We start from the raw sequence: 22,076 nt of genomic DNA on the forward strand, positions 1-22,076 counted from the left end.
TGTATTCTTGGGGGAATTGTGCAAACAGGAGCCCATAAACCAAACCTCATCTCTGCCCTCTGAGCACATTTGGGCAAAGACAGCCCCTATGATAGAGCCGGGGGGGGGGGTGGAGGGTGGCGACATCGTGCTGCCATAGTAATGAATTGCCTTGAGCGTGATTTTATTCCTGAAGAGACAAGATGGAGAGACTCAGCCACAACATGCGCTTCGTCCAATGCGAGCACAGAGATCAGCAGTGATACAGGTTATGTTTTGTTGAGATTCTACACTGTAGTTGATCTATTTCTCTGTTTGTACAACACCTGCATGGCTTTGCCTCTTTGCACTGAAGAAAATATGTAAAGCTGGTATGACCTCTATTTTCAGGGTCAGAGGCACTAACTGTTGTCTGGTTTGTAACCCCCAGGTGTCCTCAGACTGACAGTGATGCCTCAAGGGAGAAATGGAGGAAAAAAATGATAATTGGTAGCATGCTGTAAGCGTTGTTTCTAAAAATCAAATATGTATCCTGGTAGTTTGTTCATGTTATGGATATATTTTCAAAGCTACAAGTTAAAAAAAGATCCGATTTATTTTTCTCCTCCTCCCCAGGCATGTGACAGCTACGTCCAGAGACATATCATTTGGACACGTTGGAGATGATGGTATGTGACGTAAAAGAATACGCAGGATGACAGCATAAAGGAACCCCCCGCCTCAAAAACCCACCCTCAAATCCTGTTTGGTTAATCGTCCAGTGACGCAGGACGAATCAGACATATTTGCCCCAAAAAAGAAAAATCATTTGAAGGGGAGTGGATTCAGGCAGACACACAAGTCAGGATGCAAAAACCCCACAATAAGTTTCAGAGTATCTGCCTATACAGTACATAAGTGGCAGGGATCATTTGGATTTTGTCCATCATGTTTAGTGGGTCTCATCTCAGTGGGGGTGTCTAATCTTGATGTGTGTCGGCATGAGGTGGTTGTTCGGTTTTGATTATTAAATCATAGTAGTGTGGGTAGTCTTTGGCGGAGTTAATGACAGGAAGAAAGTGAAAATAAGTAAAAAAGGGAACGTGGAAGAGAGCAGATAAAGCCACTGGCCATTAACCCCCAATCAGAGCTGTCATATTATCTGGAAACACAGACAGATGGGGGGGGTTTGGCCTTGGGGCTTTACTGTCTGCCTTAATAATATATTGCATTGCCATCGAGAAGTTGAAGCTTGATGAAAAAGATAGTGATTGCATGTCAGACACTTATTATGATCGAAGGTCTAGCCTGGTTGTATTGTTTGTTTTTTTTGGGAAGGAGGGATTACGTCAGAATAAGGGAAGCTATGCTTTTGCACTTCTACATGACCTCTATTATGATAACAGCTGTTAATTACACAGTGCTGGCTTTCCCTATGTTACGTCTGTTGTTTTCACACATTGCAGGTGTTGTGTGCCCCATCTCTTTCACAGACTCAAAGATGTATGCTTTGAGGTTTTTGGGGAAAAATACATGTTTTTCGTGCATTCCGGGGTTATTGCAGATTTTGGTGAAAGCATGAGAGGTGGGTGTGTTTGCTCCGGCTGTGAATCTCAGCTCAACCTGGCAGCACTTCGGTATATGGAAAATCATGTGTGAAGCCATATGGAGAAAAAGCTGATTCAGTTTTATAGTATTGTTCAATTTAATGTGTTCCATCAGGGAATTCAAGCACTACATAATAACCTGAGGAAAAGGAAGTGAAACTCGAAAGGATACACAAAAAGTCACAAATCTAATAGTATTGTTGATCCACATTCTTTTTGACTTGCATATCTAAAGTCCAACACCAAACTTCTAGGACTTCCAGGGATGAGAAGATTAAAACACAGAGACATATGTACTTATAAAAGAGGAATGAATGATGAAGAGCAACATGGCACATGTGTTATACAACTCCTCTTCACTGGGGAAGAGGACCAACTCCTGATGATGAGTCACTGTTGGGACTGCTCAGCATCCTGTCACGACACCGCTGATAGTACTTATGTGGGATGGCAGGGGAGTGGGAGGGAATAGGTCAACAGCAGTTTGTTGTTCACGCTGCAATTTAACTTAGCTACTGAAAAACCCTAAAATAACTAGGATTTCGTTTACCAATAGTTGCATGGCTCTATTGTTATTAATGTTGCAATTGATTAATATACAACATGAACAAAGACTTACAACATTCCTACCAGCTAGTGCTCAATAGCCTTTTTCTCTTAAAAGCAAATGCTTGTAGATTACACACTAAATGAAGATTGCAAACTTTGTAAAACAGAATGACAGCAAATGTTAGCGTTGTCATAATTTCAGCATATTAATTTCCCTATTCAGGCTTGTCTCCTTAGTCCTGTTCATATTTTTATTTGAAAAGTAAAGAACATTAAATTCATACATTAATTGTGTATTTAAAACAAATCCTTTAATATAAACACAGTAGTTAGAGACTTTGATTGGGTCACACCAGCCGCAATGCTAAATTGGAGGCGTAAGAACCGACCATACCTATTTTCAAACTGAACAATAATTTAGATCTCAACTGCTGTTGGTCGGAAGCTATTGCAATGACAAAATCTATTCTTAGACATACATTTTTAGAACACAAATAGTTTATCACACATTGAATGTTACTGCCTATGGAACAAGATAAATGATAATATGTGAGCTGTAGGAGGTGCTATCAACAAATGTCTCAAGAAGCCCTGTGTTAAGATCTGCAATTATGGACTTCTAAACGAGAATTAATTTCCGTATATCAAAGGACAACCGGTACAGATTCATTACCATCCGAGGCGTACCAAGGCTCATAAGCTATTCCTTCACTTCCACAGTTAGATTGGCTGTGTTTCCTCACGGTTGTGTTACATTGACTTATTTTTTCTCCAATTTGACCTCAAACCATTTTTGTCTCTAAACACCTTAAAACATCAGCAAATAAGGTTAAATGCTTTAGCCTGCATTATCCTCTGCACAAAATGTTCATACAAACATTGTAATGAGCAAGGTTGTCAGGTCAACTGAAAAAAAAGGTTGGAAATGGAGCTGCATGCACGTACATGGTTGTATTTTAGTGATCCTTCTATCAATTGCACAATCCCAATACTAATTTAAGTGGCTCATGATGTGCTATATAACACAGCTGGGAAAGTCACAGCCCAGTGGGCTGCTACAATGGCAGCCAGTCATTGAGGACGGCCACGTGTCTGTCAGGCATTCACACCACGTATACGGCCACAATAGCCTCATCAGTAGCCTTATTCAATCAGGCTTTACAGACGGGAGTCGACTCGGGTGCTGCAGACCCAGCCAGCCGTCCACTGATCTGCATCACACAGGCATAAACAATCAGAACGTCCTCCTTAAATCTCCTTGAAGTGATCTCTGATTTCTTCTGATTGTGCCCGACACCATGCACTCTGCGCTCTGGAGTATAACCATGTGATTAGCACAAGGAGAAGGTAGGGACAATCACATAGTGGTTTACTGTTTGTATGTGTTGTTTTTAGCAGCAGTTTACAAAAAAGGCGGAAAGAAAATACGTTTGAGTCAATGGTTTTGAGTGGCAAATAGGCCTACATGGTCAATTAATGATATTTTAATGCATGTTTGCCTCTCTGTTTAATGGAAAAAGTGTGCTTGTTATAAGTTAAATGAAACGATTGCAACCCCAATAATCTAATTTAGGCTAGAATGAATTTAGTAATGCAAGCGCAGGACAGAGTAGGATCCCTTTGGGTGCAGTGTTGACAATGTCAGAAGCGATTCCAGGCTGAGATCGATTCCCACATGTGCACACACACAAAGAGGGACTGTGTTAATCAATTCCCTTATCAATCAATCAATTAATCATCCATCCATCAACCTTCATGAACTGCTGCTTCTCCTTCAGCCCCAGTGTGTCACCACTGCAGCAAATCTGCTGTCAAAGCATTTAGATTAACAAGTTCTGCGAATATTCATCTTTCCTTTTTTAAAGTGGCCTGACTCCGCTGCAGGACTGCAGAAAGTGCTGCCCTGCTAATCCTTTTTTTATTTCAAGAACATTTATCTATCATTCTGTGCACTGTGTGAATGTGAAGTCAAAGTGAATTTCACCAAGACAATTGATTCTTGAGTTTGTCTTTGCAGCATTTTGTAGAGGCATTGATCAAACTGCAAATGGCTCTGCACTGTTACACAATCATACAGTACAATTCAAGTTTAACAATGCTTTTATTTAGAATGATTATGACGTAAGGAAAATTGCTCAAGTTTTTGAGACAACGCAGATAACAATTCATAATAACAATGCCGTCAGAGTGTGTGGGCTAGAAGAGACGGAATGACTTTCTGTTACTGAATGTCATTCCAGTGCCACTTAATTTTCAACAACATAATTGTTCTCAACCACTTACACTGTTCTGAATCCTAACACATTTCACAAATGATTTGTCAACGGAGTAGGTCTGAAATAATGTCTGAAAAAAGCTACTTTTATTTCAGGTAAGACTAATTTCTCATGAAATCCTTCTTATGCTAAATAAGTATCTGGCTTAGTTACTGTGTTTAACTCTTCAGAGTAGTTTTGGATAATCATCTGAGAAATTCTTGATAAAAAGCAATGCAGCTCCACTAGAGGTGTTGACAAAAGGAAGGAAAATGTGTTTTTTGTGTGTTTGAAAGAACAATTATCGGTTTGCCTGCTTGTTGAGGGTTTAAAAAATGTACATCATAATCATTGCGGAGTTTATTTTGTATTTCTATTGGGCACAAATAGATAATATTTATTAGCCGCAGAGTTACGTGATCTTCATTTGTTTGATTTACATAAATGATTGTGCTTTTTTCTGACATTGTCAAAACATGCATGAAATAAGAAAACTAAAATAAGCACATCAAAGTAGAATGGCTTACAGTTCTGTACAGTATGTGAGGATTATTTGATCATGCAGCCATGAAATATCTCACGGGTAGTGTCTGAGAGGATGATTCTTCATGGTGTTGAGACTAGCGGCTGATCAGTGGGTGAGAAGCTTGCACTGCAGCAGAGCAATATGTAGGTTACCTGTCAGGAAATTAAGCCTATTAACTGCTTATGTAACACATCACACATTAGGCACGTGGATTCTCTCCTAATGTTTTATTCTGTTTAAGGCAAAAAGAGACTTATGTAAAGATGGTGTACTCATTGGGATGTCTTGCTGTAAGCTGATATTAAACCTTTATTCGTTTTTCTAGTGTTACTGGAATTCCATTTGAATTAGCCTATAATAAATATTGCATTTTCTACTTCATGACACAACTGTTTACTTTTCTGTGTACAGTGTTTCTTTTTAGAAATATGTGTAGAAGGCAATTTGTTTATTAGAAGCTGAATAGCTATGCTAGCAAAGAAGTTTCAAGCTAATTGTCAGTATTCTAACCTGATCACAATCTAACAAACTGATGTTTAGCAGTGCATATTTAAAGTGTATAGGCAGGTGATAACAATTCATCCTGAGGGCAACATACATTTCTGAATTTATGTTTGATTTTTTTATAAATGAAGAAATAGTAAAGTAGTTTTAAAAGGCATAAAAAAGACACCTGATTAAACAATAGTTTGGAAAAGTGTCACTTAGTTTTACAGACATCTTCAATCTTGTGTGCTTTTCTACTCTCTGGTCAAATAGTGAGGTAGGGGGCAGGGAGTTGTGTCCAGTCTGCACACTGAACTGGACCTTTGCCCACTTTAATCATACGATTATTATGGCCATCAGTACATCCCATTCTTGGTCCAGCTTCCAGGAGCTATTTGTAAAGCAGCAGAGCAGGAAATGAGGCTGGTTTGCTGCTGTCACCCAAGCCTAGAGGGCATGCTTGAGGGAACAACAATAAAGTCGGCACGGGTCCGCTTTTCATGTGGAGTCCCAGACGGAAAATGAGAGGGGGTCATTGATAGGAGGCTGAGGTGAAGACAGGACAGAGACATCACTAGCTCCTATATTTATCATTGGCTAATAATAGGGGCCCCAATGCTGACTGATTAATGAGGTTTTATGGGACGGTCAAAGAAATAGAACTATTGCAGGTCCCACTTTAAAACTGAAAAATGACATCCCCTTTTAGCCATTTGAAAAAGGGACTACTACTCCATGTTCTTTTCTATTACCTAATTCTTCTTCTTTTTAGTAAAAATAAACATTCAGTCTTTTATAACTATGACTGCTGTCTTTCTGACTTTTCTTGAAGTCTTTGCCATATGTGGTCTTTTGTGGTCTTGTTAGGATATCAGAAACAGCTTGGATTCGAGAGATTTTTCATATGGTCATCCTTCTAATGTTCATAAATCAAATGAATTTGCTAAATAAATGGAGTTGAAAAATGAAAATTCACAAGTAAACATATCTAGTCAAAGGCCCAAAAAGCCCAACAGAAGCAACCATTTATTTGTTATTCGGAGCTATAGTGATTGGAGGCCTCAATAAGAATTAAGCAATTGCATGCTTTCTTGCAAATTGGGGTAATGTTCCACTGTCCAATACACAGACATAGGCCTGAAAGGTGACTTCAATAGACTGACCAACTGGACTGGAGAGGGATTGGTATTCAGAGGAAGGCACTCGACTTTCTTGCTCCCTGCAATTTGGATGTTAAACTGGACAACCAGAACTTTAGAAAACGAAAACATATACTTTTGATTAGGCTTACTATTCTTAAGGATAACATCAAGTACCCTAAGATTTTTTTATTATAGCCTAATATATAGATTCATATGGCTAGTTACTAGATGTTTAATTCCAATTGTTGTTTGTGTTTGTTGCAATAACAATGAGTAGAACACACCAATTTGATAGCTTTTACTGCTTTGATAGATGACAATACATATTTCTCTCTCTGAAGGAAACCTGCCTCTGAGTGTTTAGGAGAAAACAATCACTGTGCCATCGGTCAGTATAACAAATGAACAGCTTCACTGCTTTAGCAATTCATTTCCGACAGTTTCAGCAGAATCAACTTTACAGGGGAAAGCTGATCTCAAAGTGTTGTTTGCATTGACAAAAAAGTTAGCCTATTATTAATGCAACATTCTTCCCACATGTTACAAATCTGATGAACACTTAAAATCTGACACAAAACATATATTTATTTTTCTGATTTTTAACAATTAAAATGCTTGAATTTTACCAGGCCTAGCCCTATAGGGTACAAATCATCATGAACTGCCACTCTCTAGGTGCCACATGAAGTATAGACATGCAGCATAAGGTATTTTCTGTAGGCTACATACACACCCATTCAATAGTTAATGCTCTTCGCACTATCTGAATTGTTATTTTTTTGTAATGTAATAAGCCCCCAAGTCTGAAACTTTACCTGTTAGTAGCTCATAAGGATAATGCATCTAACTTTCTGAGAGGCCAAATCAGCAAACGTGAATAGGTAATTTTTTAGATAGATAATCATTTAATAAATATTTATAACAACACTCTATCACATAACTTAGGTTAAAAAAGCTAGCTACAAATATGAACGGGTGTTAAAGCAGTTTAGCTGTGGAAATAATGCTAGTGGTTTAGATAGCTTTAGCCAGCTAACAGCTCGTAGGTGGCCAAACAGGTGTGGAAACTGTATTGTATTAGTTGTAGTTAGTTAGTTGTTTATTGAGTGTTGATAACAGTCTGTTTATCCGTAAGCTAAACAAGTGTGGGAGTTAAGCTAGTAGTTTTAAGAAGTGTTGAGCCTGCTAACAGCTATTGTGACAAAGCAAAATCTGTATGTAAATCGCAGTTTAGCTTGTATGTTAGCAAGATGACACATGTAGCACATTGTATTTTCAGTTCTGTGTTGTGACCTGTGACGTAGGGAAGGACATTTCATCCAAAAATCAGATTAGTTTTAGGGTGACCAGACGCCCCCGTTTTCAGGGGACAGTCCCCGGTTGAAACTGTCCCCGGAAATGTCCCCGTTTTTTAATATAGGTTAAAAACAGCAAGGTGAAATAAAACGTTTCATGTCAGGAAACACTGGGTAAACACACATAGACTGTGGTCATTCAAGCCAGCCCGCACGTTGTATTACGGCGCGCGAATATCCTATGCGTTACGGATAGAGGACTGTAAAAACTGCCTTCAAAATAAAAGCGTTTACTCGGTCAATAACAAATATACCTAAAAAACACACCAAACATATTCATATATACTGGAGCTTAAATGAAGAAATATGTACTATATAATGTGATCAATAATCATTTAAAACAAACTACGTATAACTACCACATTATAACTGGGTGAATGTAAAATGTAAGTATACAGTTATGAAGACATATCTGACATTTCCACTGGGTGACTAATTTCAATTGATGTTGACACCATCTCACAACACTCCTAAAATAACATTACTTTCTGAAGCAGAATTTAAAATGTATGCTGTTTAAAATCTCAAATTAGATCTATTGTCCATCTATATTTTGACTATTATTTATTGGAAACTGGCCATAATCAAAGAGTCATTCTAAGTCAATCAAATACTTATTTCACTTCAGGGTGATAGCAGGACACCCCATCTAGTCATTCAGAGAAAATCAGGACATTCTGATGTAGAGTTTCAAAATAAAATACTTTCGAAATCTCATATATGGGCTATCGTCCTTCTGTTTGTATCCAACAGTTAAAATGTTCGAATTACATTGAACCAGAATTGTCCCCAATTTGTCTTTAACAGTGACGAAAATTAGATATGTTAATGATATATTGACCGCAAAACTCAAAATGTCCCTGGTTTTAGGGTTTCAATCTTGAAAATGTGGTCACCTTAGCTGTTTCTTTACAAATAATTGATGATGCTCACAAACAGAATGTATTCGAGCCAAGCTTCAGATAGCATCAGACCCTGAACTGAACTCTCAGTCCAGCTCTGGCTCAGCCCCACAGCAGCTCTTTCCCCAGCAGCAGAGCCTGTAACGGGACACTGCTAACGATGCTGAGGGCACTCCAGTGCAGTCATGGCCTGTTGCACCTGACTCGCTCCTCGCTGCACACGGTACACTTGCCTGTTGTTAGCTTGTCTTCCACAGGCTAATTTATGACACTATCAGACTTATCGGCTGCTACTGCACGCCCTCATGCTAAATCTAATTACTTAAACTAATTACGTATTGAGCCTATATTACTTTGTAATATTGTGTTCCTTTATTGTTGATGTATAATACAGCAGAAGAGGTTGGGGCACACAGGAACACCTGCTGCTGCTTGCTAATGCTTCATCCTCAACTTATACTCAAGCATACAAATGAGCTCACAGTAAGTATGATGACTTTTTGGCTGGCATGAGGGTGTTTGCATGTGTTACTAGATCTTTAGACCCAAGCATGGCTCCTTCATTTGGATTCCTTATTTGCAAATGTTGGGAGTGGCTCAGCACATGTTTACTTGGCATGCAGTGTGTGTGTGTGTGTGGGTGTGTGTTTGTGTGTGTGTGCTTGTTTGCATGTTTATGTGTCTAAATCTATGCTTTACCCTTACCCTGCATGGGTTCTATTCTCACTTTCTCACCATCATCCATCAAATGTAAGTTTATACGAATATTGAAATATTTCTTTTTCATTTGGTAGACAGCGGTGTTGCTTATTTTTATTTTAAGCTATGTTACTATTTTTTACTGAGTAGTTATGAGGCTCCTATTCAGATTAAACAGTGTTTATTACAGACCGTAGTCCTCAAAATATTGTTCTCTTATTGTGAATGTTGTATAATTACTTTATTTACTTTTATTAAGTTAGCAAAATTCAAGAACCAAACCATAGACACCATTTTTTCTGCTTTATGTAGCATTGTGATCCGAAACCCCATAATTGGATCTTAGCAGCATATCTTATGTTTACTCAATTGCTTAAGTACAAATACGAGTACATTTTACTTTCCGTTTCATGCTGCTTCATACTTCTACACCACTACATCTCAGATGGAAATATTGTACTTTTTACTCCTATTTGTCTGAAAGCTTTGGTTACTTTACAGATAAGATTTTTGCATTGCCTCTCTGTCCACTGTAAACCAATATCTCCAGATTTGGTGATATGTTTGTGATAAACTGAACAATATTATACCTTTCAGAAATGTTACCCCTTAAGCCTTAAGCCAAATATACAATGCATTGTCAGTTTTTAGGGAAACATGGTTCTCCCTGAACAGCAATGCCACGTTTATTATGGTCTTGTACATCATGATGCATTTTATGTTATTCTAACCAACAGTATTAGTCCATATACTGTAAGCACAACCTTAAACCATATATTATTGCAGCAGTAATAATAATCAACACCCATGATTGTGAAACACTGGAACATTTTTACTGCACAATATATTACTTTTGAGAACTTTAAGTAATTCTTTTTTATAAAACTGTTTTCCTTTCACTAAATAATTGTGACGTATTTTTACATTGTGGTATCAGTATTTTTTTTAAAATAAGAATCTGAATACTTCTTTAATCACTTGCACTTGCATAAATATTAGTGTCTCCAACCAGCTACATTATCTTTGACTTGTTCACTGGTAGTATTGTTGTGCCAAGGTTAAGCCAAAACTTGAACCCACTCATCAGCGTTGCGGATTAGTCCACGCCGGTACCAAATGCATCTTCAGTTTCTTTTAGGAGCTTCAAGTGACCAAAAGTCCACTTACACATCACTCAGATCAGAGAGTACATTTCCACTTGAGACTTTTAAGATGTAATTTGGTTTTCAATTAGATTTCTTTCAAATGTTATACCCTTCTTTCTTTCTTTCTTTCTATAAAACACAGTAATGCTCAGTTAAACCTGTGCAGTCCATGATTTGTGCACTTCAAAGACTCTGGTTGATGCCAGTAAACATCTAACTAAAAGTGACAAGCAGCCAGTGTTTCAGGGCGAACAAGGTTGGATAACCCCACAGACACACACACAGTCTCCTGTAAGGGCTCATTTCCCTGCAGCTCCTGTTGGAGGTGTCCAGTGTGAGTCCTAGAGTTTCACCCTCCTTTCTCATGTGTCAAAGCACGTTGTTACTTATAGAAGCACTTATGTTTTATTGAAGTTATCTGCAGGTTTGCACAGGAGTGCAATTACCTAAACATGCATTCACATGAACAGGAGTCTAATTGCTTTGCATAGGTGATGACTGATAATATCACTGCAAAATCATGACTATGTGCCAGTTTTACGTTTCCCTGGAGTGATTTATGATCATTTACTCATTTATTCATAATAATTATAATATTAGATTAGATCAAATTACTGTTGAGAGGTGAGTTAAGAGGCAATTTCCCTTAACACAAATAAAGTGACCACTGATAATAATAATAGGAATAGTTGCCCACTGCAGCACTGTTTGTGCTTAGGTCTTCTAACCAGCTTTGTGTATGAATTGGCGTCTATATGGGGAAAGGCTCACGCTGCTACAGTTGCTAATTCCTGCTAATCCCGCCGTATCTCATACCACTTAGAGATGGTTTCCAATGGCAGTCCTGGAGCGGGGGAATTGCTGGTGAGATTAGCTGGCGTTAGCTCACGTTAGCTCCTCCTCTGTGGTTTACACTCACCGCCAGGCCAGGCTGGCCCACCACCGCTCCAAGCTAACCTTTTGCACAGAAATGGATTAACTGTTTATTCAGAAATGTTTCAAGTCTTATTAAGAAAACAATGTAAGTTTGTTTGGATTTACTCTGCTGTCAGTATGTTTTTAGTAGTAGTAGTTTAGTAGATTCAATGTTTAATGCACAATTGTGAGGGCAGCAAGAGGCACCCTTCTCTTGAAGGATTGTTAAGCAGTGTGTTTGTGGAGGATTTAGTGTTGCTTTATGAGTTTTTTGGCTCTGACTAACTTTCCTTTGGACATCTTCATGCAATCTACATTCTTGTTTTTTTTTCTCTCACTGCATTTAATAACCTTGATAATGTGTGTGTGTGTGTTTTTATCCTAGTTGGATATATGTTATTATAGTTTAAATGACACTTTTCTAACTATGAAATACTGTAGTAATGATAGAGTGATATCAGTGGCTATCATAGAAACTGAGGTCACTTACAAATCTTTAAAGTTGACATAATACTAAGCCTCAAGGCCACAAGGAGTAAAATGAAGTTGAATACATGTTTATTAAACTAATGCCCAGTTATGTCCAGAGTTTGATTTAACCTTGTTGCATCATGCAGCTAAATGGAAACCTCTAAGAATTAACCCTCAATCTGCCACTGGATTATCCTGTAGTGAAAAGGTCCTCCAGTTCAATTGCCAAACAAACCAGCATGACATCACTTTCAACAGTCAACAAGACACAAGTAAACAAGAAACTTATCTGATAACACTTTTGTACAAAATCATTTTACACAAAAATGCATTGAGTATTGTATTTAATCTTAAAAAAGGTAATATGTCTGTTTTTAAGAAACACTCCTCAGACAAATAATCGTTTCATGTGTGATAACCCAATGATTATCACACAACAACACACCAATGTTTGTTGTTCAAAATGTCTGTGTTACTCTATGTACTGACTATATGCATAAAGGCCTTTAAATTTCCTTCAGTGGAACTCTTATAAAGAACAAAGCACTTCTGCAGGTTTTATACAATTTGTGTGTTTTTCTTTCATAGGAGAAATCTCCAGAAGATGTTTCCACAATCAGGGAAATCGATTGTGTTCGACAACTTTCCAGATCCTACTGACGCCTGGGACATCATCGAGACAATCGGGAAAGGGACTTATGGAAAAGTCTACAAGGTGCTCAATAAACTTGATGGAAGTAAAGCGGCTGTAAAGATACTTGATCCCATCCATGTAAGTTGACTTTGTTATCTGGTACAGGAGTGTATTTCAATTTAAATGGAATATGTTACTTCTTCTATTAGTGTTAACACTCCTTATGCAAAACATTATATGCAGGGGTAGACATTTTATTGTCACGGGTCCCACCATTGTCACCACTGGCCAAAGAGCATTCGTCCAAAAGAATCGACTAATAATGAAGAAAATTAACACATTTGTTGCAATAGTAATTTATGCACAAACTACATTACTACTTGTACTACAACATTTGAATCATCAGTTCAATGTTGGTTGTTCATATTTGGTTTATTAAAGGTCCATGTCATGGGCATTTCTACTGATCATAATTCCATTGTTGAGGTCTGCTAGAATAGATTTATATTGTTACATTTTCCAAACTCACATTGGTTTCTCATACAGCATCTCTGTATAGTATGTGTATTCACTCTCTGTCCTAAACGGCTTGTTGGAGCTCCTGCCCCCCCCCCACTCCCTGTGAGCCCACTGTGCTCTGATAACGGCTTGTTGGAGCCCCTGCCCCCCCCCCCCCTCCCTGTGAGTCCACTGTGCTCTGATTGGTCAGCTCGCCCACTCTGTTCTGATGAGTCTACCACGGGTCTACCACCGTTACAGCGGAACATCAGTGATTATGTGTTACAATGGCTTTAGCAACCAGAGAATGACACCAGTAAGGACAAACAGATGAGAATGCTGCGTGGGGTTACCGCTGGTATTAAAAACATTTTGGCGAATGGTTAGGTGGCGAGAAAGTAAACATTTGTTTTGCTCTGCAGCAAACAGCTGTTTGCTTTTCACCCAAGATAGACAACCACCTCACGAAACGCTATGTTGTAGCATTAATAAACGAAAAAATGTAACAACATTGCTTGTCAAAATACCAATACCACAGGACAATTTTCTTTTAAAGCAATATTTTTAGTGGCCCGAGCGGGCAAGTGGAAAGTACGTTATGCTGACCCGGGGTGTCTAAATAGTGTTTCCGGGCCAGCGGGCCATTTATAATGTCGAGCCCTGATATGTATTTATATATACTGCACATTATTTAAAGTATTTATGCTGGACCATGTGCAAACATGACTCAAGTGATATGGATATGACAGTTCCAGAAGATATGATTTGTATTTTAAGTTTAATTTAATCTTTGTGAGTTCTCTTCCTTTTTTATTTCTTGGCTACAGTTCAAAACAAGACAAGACAATAATATTTGCAAACCATTTCAAGAGTTTGTGTTACATTACATAGTAATTATATAATAGCAAAAGCAGTTAAGAACTGACCCATCCTTACAAAAATGATTTCAGAATGAGGAGTTTAATAGGAAGAATATGTGTATAAAGTTCTGGAAAGTATTTTGACAGATCTCTTGTAAATCTGACACACCTTGTCACTGACTCATTAGCCCAATACTAGATTTAAGTCATGGTGCTCTGCTCTGTTCCCTGCAGAGGGCGTTAAGAAAAGGAGGTTTCTTCCATCTACAATCATTATCTTAGCAAATTGCCTCTGACTAATTATTGGATTTATCATTGCAGGGCTCTTCTTGCTTGTGCAGAGTTTTTAGAACTGAGCCAAAACCCATTTGGCACCCATGCATAAGTGTGTGAAGCAAATCTGGCCCAAAGAAAGAACATTTTGACACAGAGCAGATAACCCCATGCTGCTTCTGAGATCCAAGAAGCAGCAAAGATTTACGAATTACAGAACATTACTGCGCAAGAGGTACTACAATTAAGAAAGGTTACTATTTTGAGATAAAGAAACATTAGTGTTGGCTTTCATACTTCATATTTCCTTGCTGTCATGGTGCATAGCCATCATTTACCTCTGTTTATTTTGATGGTACAGTGAACTGTATGGCTGAAACAGCAGCTCTAATGAGCAGCCAATTTCTATTAATTCCTGCCTTCATGCTTATGAAAGTCCCATTAGTCTTTTGTACATTTGTTACTCTTTCTCATTATTGAGAAATGATTATCCTCAGACCACTAGACTGTGAGCACCTTCATTACCATCGTTTTAATCACTAGGTTGAGTATCAGACCTATTACTTTCATTACAAGTACAGTGGAAAGTCCCCTGATGTGCTACGTTATGCTGAGTTTCAGGTTATAGCATTTCAGGAGAATACTTGGGATTTGTTTCTTTTTGGTGCACAGAGGCAACTCTGAGGGGTTATGAGAGGGAATCAAAACCATATTTCTTTTACACAAAACCTTTTCTTGTATTCGTTTTTCCCTCGAACACTTTTTTCTCCTTGAAAGATACTGGATAGTTTTTATCTTTCTGGGGTCTTAAGAACGAACAATCTCTTTCATTTACCTTTGTATGACTCTCTGCTTTGTTTTGGGTGAATTGGAAAAACTGCAGTGGAGTATTAGTCATAAATAATATGTCATATGTAATTTGTCATGTTATTTTTGTATTTGATTCTGATTTCAACTTATTTAAATCGCGAAAAACTGTATAATATTGTGTTATATTTGCATAATATACAATTATTGAACAATTACAACTGCACAGTCAAAGGTAACACCAAATGATTTGCGTCTATGGTTAACCTAGTTTTGAATACGTTTAATTAGAATTTCCACGAACAATATTTCCATGTACAATACCCCTGTCTCGTTGAATCTCACTGTATGGCTGCAAGTTACAGTAAAAGAGTGTCCCATAATTTATATATTTATGAACTCCTGGATTTGCCCCTTTCACACACATTCAATTCAAGAGTCAGTGGTAGAGACTTCACAAGTTGTCCTAAAGAACAGCAACAGTTTTAAAGTGATTATTCACTTGTTTCGCTAGAGTTAGAAAACAAGACCAATAACTCTGTTACAGCTGAATTTCCCCAAGGTGATGAATAAAATACCTTCTCTTCTCTAAAAACGTTTTATGAAGCTAAATCAGTTGAGGCTTAGCTTAGCATGCAGACTGTAACCAGCACAGAACCTTTCGTTTTTAAAACCCAATACAACATAATGATTAGTGAGCTTTATAAGTGAAGTATCCTTTTACAATACCTTTAGTCAAAGCCATGTCTTCAGTCTTAATGATATGAAAAGATAACCTTTCTCTTGGCTTAAGCTTAGTTTACAGTATAGGCATGGGAGTGGTTTCAATTTCTTTAATCTAGAATGCTAAAGTCACCATTACTAGATATTTTTGCCATTTTTATCCTCATACTGTATCTATTTGAGTAAAAAGTGTTACAAAAAGGAAACAAATGGTTGGTAAACATGAGAAATGTGTTATGTTAACTGATCTGTGTCCCTGTTTTTCAGGATATTGATGAGGAAATCGAAGCAGAGTACAACATCCTCAAAGCTCTTTCTGACCACACCAATGTTGTCAAATTCTTCGGGATGTACTACAAGAAGGATGTGAAATGTGGAGACCAGTTGTGGCTAGTACTGGAGGTAGGAACACTTATTGTATATTATGTTTGCAAACCATATTGACTGAATCCTTAGTGCTGGGGTGAGCAGTTTATTTTTGGTATTATAAAAACCATGATAACTATTGTTGCTTACGGTACTTTGGTGCCAACCCCCTTCAGCAGTGGCACCGGAGTTTGTCTTGAGTATTAAAGAGATATAGCAATTATTTACTGACAAATCAATTGTAAACTCACTGCACTAAAACGTTCCCAGGTAAAACATTACCATACTCACTGTACACTTAATATTGACACGTAACGCCAATAGCCCTACTCCCTGACAGGCCGAGATGCTTCGTTTAAATGATTTCACCGAATGATATTGGATCCTTGCTGGCATCATATGGATCATCTCTATCTTTTCTTTCTCGATGGGAGTTAAAATCTAGAAAAATAATTGTGTAAATTAAAAATTGTTAAAATAAATAACTAATCGTGGAGAAGGAGAAGACATTTTTTTTATCTGAACAAAAAAATAAATAAAATGTTTTGCGAAATCTCGCAAAAGTATTGCGAGATCTCGCAAAGGTTTTCGCAAAACCCCGTTGCAGTTTGTAGACGGTCCCTAAGCACTCCTCTCCCTCCTCAAGCTGCAGATTGTGACCAATTCTTGATGTTTAGCTCGTATGACGGCGCGTCGAACTGTTCGGATAGAAACGACTCTGTAGCTCGTTGTCTATCTTGCTATGATTGTAAAGTCATGTTGTTTGTATTTTTACAACGTTATGTTCATGAGTTCTTGATCCGCGAAATTCGAATCTGTCAATAACTCAGCTCAGAGGGACGTCCCCTCGCTCTGAGTGTTCTCTTGAGGTGTCTTCACTTATGTGAAACCCTTTATATATACAGTCTATGTGTGAAACCTGTGCCTATTGCCAAGCACTGATGTTATATCTTTATATTTAAGGCCAAGCTCAAAGTAAAATTGATGAACCGCTCCATTGTTGTGGTTTCTGTGTTGCCTTAGCAGCCGAACTGACCAGGAAGTACATTAAGCTAAATGAAAAGTATTGCGAGATCTCGCAAAGGTTTTGCAATATCTTTTTTTCTTCTCCATGTCCCCTAGGGGGCTCCGTACAATGCTACGAAGCAGAGCCATCTTGTGGGTATTGATTTGATGTAAAGCGTCTTCGAAAATTAGGAAAAGTGCTATACAAATCCCATGTATTATTATTATATTATTTTTAAATTTCACAATCAAATAAATAAATAAAATCTATATGAATCCATGATGAAGTTTAAATGATTAATATTTTTAATTATATAAGTACCAGTTTATATAGCTTATGCGTCTTAACCATAGCTCTTAACCCTGCATAACCGAATGCAACATCATATTTATGATGTTCACGCTGTAAAGCTTGGCTTGCAATCGTCTGCTACGCAAACAGAATCAGAGCAGCAGGAAAAACGCCCCGCTGACGACCAAGTTCAGTATCTGAGCCATGTTGAGAGGTTTTTGTGTCCAATGACAGCAAAAATAACTCACTACCTACCTAGCCTTAAATACCATTCACCTGTATAATGTGGCTGCACCGTGCAGACACAGTGCATACATGCAGATTAAAGGTATGGTTGTACATCTCAACCTACGTCTGGCCAGGTATATGCAGTGGTGACCAATCTGCCCAGGGATTATGTAACAGTATAAGCCACCCGGGTAGTCTAGGAGTTTACTTATAGGCCACCTGAGGGATTTGGATGTAGGCCAACAACATGGATATGTTGGGGGTGGAGGTGAGCACCCTGCTGAGAGCAGCAGAGCAAGGATTTCTGTTGACAGACGCTGTCACAGTGCATTCATCTATAAACACACTGCAGCAGGTTGGAGCACAGGCCCATGTGGCCTGTGGCTGATTTCAGTGTTTAAGCATTTTAGGTAGAAAATGCGAAAATGGTAGAAAGCATTACTCTTTTTGTTAGGTTGTTGGTGCAGTAACATGTAAACTGCCTTAGCTAAATTGGTAACTGTTTGGAAAATACTGAATGTACTCTTCTAATATCAGAGTAGCACATGATAACAAAGGCCCTACGTAGCTGTGCACGTAACAGGAAGTATGATTACCTAGAAGAGCGTCAGGACACACTGTTTTAGACATATGATAGCTATGTGACAACGATTAACATGATGATTCAGCCTCTATGGAGATAGGCATATGACTGTCATGTTTATTGCCTATGCAGGCCTTAGCTAATCTGAACTAAGCAAAGAATAGTGCTTTGGACCCGTACTCTGCATCTTGTGACTGTGATACTCTTGTATTTAAGATATGTGAAGGACACTTTATTCGTCCCATGCAACCTCTGTGTGTGATGACTACTTCCATTCTTGCAAGGATAATACATACATGTATCCTGATATTGAAGACCAAGCCGGTGACGAGTGATATTTTTCTAACAGTAACTGATTACAGAAAAACCTGATTTTGAACAAAAACCTTACTGCATTTCTTGTACTTGCTGTTGTGCAGCAGTGGCTAGATGTAGGTATGCATTTGTGAAAGTTCAAGCGGACCTTCCTGATCTTTCTTTACATCTTAAAACCCCTGCAGCTCCCCAGTTCTGGGTCTTTCATATGTCATCGCCTGCTGTAGCCTTTTTAAAATGTCAACCTCCAGACAAACATGTAATTGAGGTCAACCTCAGAGAAGTGGTTGTGGGGTCTAACACTTTGGCGGATTCGGGTGTTTCGTTGAATTTCTGAGCATGTCATTTCTGTTCCTGCTTTGATAGAGAGCAGTACAAACCTTGATACATCTGATAAACACGTCAGCAAATTTGAGCGTTGATAATAATAACTAATGCTGCTGAAGTTAATGTATGTTGTGGTCTTTATAGTTGTGATTTTGAATGTGACGTTGCATTTTTAGTAACGCTTTCTAATAAGTCCAATAGCTATTGCCCTGAAATGTTTTACAGATAATCATGATGATGAAGATGAATCCCAATACCTTTTGTTACTTTTCTCTGCTATTTACAAGAATGCTAATATGCGTCAAACTATGTTAAAATAATAAATACAACAAGTATTTGCAAAAGTTTAAATTTTTTTGCACATGGCATTATTGTGATGACAGCATTTAACTCAAAGCACAGCCATGCCTAAGTATTGAATTTACATTTCCACCATTGCTTTGGATTTTGCTAACATTTAGTTGTTTTGAGAAGTAATAATAAAAAAAAAAGAAAAATGTCTTTCCCAAACCTTATCCCTTTATAGCAGAAACTCATTTGAAAGAATGCCAACAAATGTAAAAAGTGATTTTTATTTTTGGTCCATTTGCTGTTCCAGTATAACATTTAATGAAATGGCATTTAAGCTTTGGTGTATTGTTCGTTCAGGCAATCGCTTTCAACCAAGTAACTTTTTGCAATTGCACCTTCAAAAGAAATCTGTACAAACTGTGCTCTGCATTGTTCTATTCCTTATTTCATGATCAGGCACAGCCATGCTAGAACAGAGTGGGCAAAGCGCAGTGGGCTTTGCATCTACAGTAGCAGTGTTCTGTAACCCAGTAGATACTTTTCACCTCTGCAGCTTGTGTTTCTTCCCCTTTTCATCGCTGTCCTTCCTCATGACGTCTGCAGAGGACCCTGCAATCACTTTGCTCGGATATCAAGTTCAAGATGCTGAAGAATCAGACCACAAACTGCACGTAGAGTTCACTCGGCTTTGCTACTTTGTTTATTGTTTGTTCTTTGCCGGTTTCCTCTTTGGTTTGCATGTCCATTTTCTACATTTCCCTTGCAAACATCTGCAGCCAGCACTCCAAATCTGTCTAATCCTGAGGCTGAAATCACTGCCTGACAGTTTAGCAAGTGTGTGTGTGCTCTGAAGTAGATGCACATGGGGTTTTAGAAGTGGAGAGACAGGAAAGCAGGCAGTGAGGTGGACATTCACCATGGTTACTATAATTTTCCATCCTTTAGCTCTGCTGGGAGGAGCCTTTCTCTGCCCCGCGCTGACGGGCAGGCCGCTCATTATGAACTGAATACATACAAATGGCGTCCTTCACTTTGTTAGCCGCTCATTGGGGTCTGCAAGCTTTTGGCTTCGCTTGTGTAGTGCGCTCCTTTATGGCGGCGGATGTGGGCAGAGATGAGCACGCTTTCATGTATGATGGCCTAATTTAGCTCCCAGAGAGTTCAAGCACACTTCAAAGATTGCGATGATGGAGCGGCTTTTATTCTCTAATTGGAAATAAAAACCTGATTTAGATGTGCATGTCATTTGTGAGCACCCCTGTTTTACTGGAAGACCCTGTAATATAAAGGGCAACGATGATTGGAAACTTTAAAAGCTTTCTTTAAGATGTACCAGGCAAAAGTCTAATCACAATTTAAAATTCTAAGGACCTATGTTGCCTTTCAAATGTAACTTGTTGTAAATAATTTTACGGTTTTACTAAGGCTTTGTTGTCACTTACATTGGTTATAATGATATAAGTGGCAGTAGTTGGAGAGTAACTACATGGGAAAGCTAACTTTTACGTCTGGTTAAAAGCTGCTGATCTCTGATGTGAAACATTGCTTCTGTGATCTGAGCACACATCGGATCGTTTTCATTATGTTATCACACACCCAGCATCTTTTTCACCATTTTCAGCAAACCCGGTGTATGTAAATCTCTGTTAAATATGTAAAAAAACCTCGTTTACATGTTGATAAAGTCTCTGCGTAGCATAGACCTCTTTACAAATCTTTGCATCAAAGCTGTGGAGGGGGCACTTGGAGACCAACTTAGAACTGTGATGTGAACAGAGAAATCATATCAGACAGGAAGATTTCAAAAATGAAAGAGCTCTGAAGTAAGCATTGACCGAGTTCCTGCAGCCATGGAAAGTCTTGTCAAACATTAAACATGCCTTTATGGCACTGGTTGAAAGTGTGACAGCAAACCCACAGTTTATTAAATTGCACTTACAGAATAATGTAATAGTATAAGACGCATTGCGATCTTGGAGAATGACTAAAATGGAGAAACGTGTGAAGAGGTTTCTCGGAAAGGAAACAAACATGCAAGCTTATGTACAGATATAACTGTCGAGCTTTAGATGACCTGAAATGTGAAATTAAAGAAAAACTAAGTAGGCAAGGCAAAGAGTCAAACTAAAGACATCGAGAGTCATTTCCATGTGGTGCTCTTGAAAATGTAGAATAAAGTTACATTTTTACTGAATGTAAATCTTACCCCCCAAAAAAAGGAATACGGAGAGAGATTAAATTCCATCTGAATCATAGAAATATAATTGTATTTATCCTTTTGTTCGTCCTCTTATTGACCCCACATTGATATTCAGTCGGATTCCTTCTAAAAGTCAGAAAAATAAACCACTGCGGCCTGCATTTCCCCCATTAGTCTCTGTATTGACTCCGACCTCAGCCAAACCACCTCTGCACTCATGAATTGACAATGAGGTCTACAATGTTATTCCTTGCTTGGACTTTGCAATAAACGGTGGCAGAAAGTAGACACCAGCTTTTGTGTGTGTGTAAAGCCCACAGTAACAATAGAGGTGTTTTGCAGTGGAGAAGATCCAGCGTGTAACACTAACAGGAATTATTAAGTGCTGCAGGCGTGACACAACTACAACAATCCAATCATTTACAGGAAATAGGAAATGCTAGTTATATTTGCTTGGATACGTACATCAAAGATAGTTGACCGAAAAGTCAGCAGCTGTGTGTTTTAGCGGCTGCTCTGGTTTCTCCTCACTGAGTCAAGGGCCAGGCCTGATCATTTCATCTTTATTTTTTGTTTCATCCATTTATTTAAAGGTCTTTGATCAACTCATTTGATTAACATGACTAAACACACACCTGACCTCATTTGTAATGGAGAATATTCC

The 22,076-nt window shown here is 38.3% G+C and overlaps 1 protein-coding gene across 2 annotated transcripts; it reads left to right on the plus strand.

Annotated features, from left to right (window-relative positions):
- Nucleotides 1-116: 116 nt before the first annotated feature.
- Nucleotides 117-19,908, plus strand: LOC307026272 (myosin-IIIa-like). Of its 2 annotated transcripts, none has more exons than XM_079661548.1 (7): nt 117-247; nt 410-478; nt 595-647; nt 9,175-9,263; nt 12,599-12,782; nt 16,073-16,207; nt 19,816-19,908. In XM_079661548.1, the coding sequence occupies exons 4-7, from the start codon at nt 9,253-9,255 to the stop codon at nt 19,885-19,887; spliced, it is 402 nt and encodes a 133-aa protein (XP_079517674.1). In that variant the 5' UTR covers nt 117-247; nt 410-478; nt 595-647; nt 9,175-9,252; the 3' UTR covers nt 19,888-19,908. The 2 variants fall into 2 exon arrangements, with proteins under 2 accessions (XP_079517674.1, XP_079517673.1); XM_079661547.1 differs by having other exon boundaries at nt 9,178-9,263.
- The last annotated feature ends 2,168 nt before the right edge of the window (nt 19,909-22,076 follow it).

This window comes from Notothenia rossii (assembly GCF_949606895.1).
Source record: "Notothenia rossii genome assembly, chromosome: 12".
Lineage (NCBI taxonomy): Eukaryota > Metazoa > Chordata > Actinopteri > Perciformes > Nototheniidae > Notothenia > Notothenia rossii.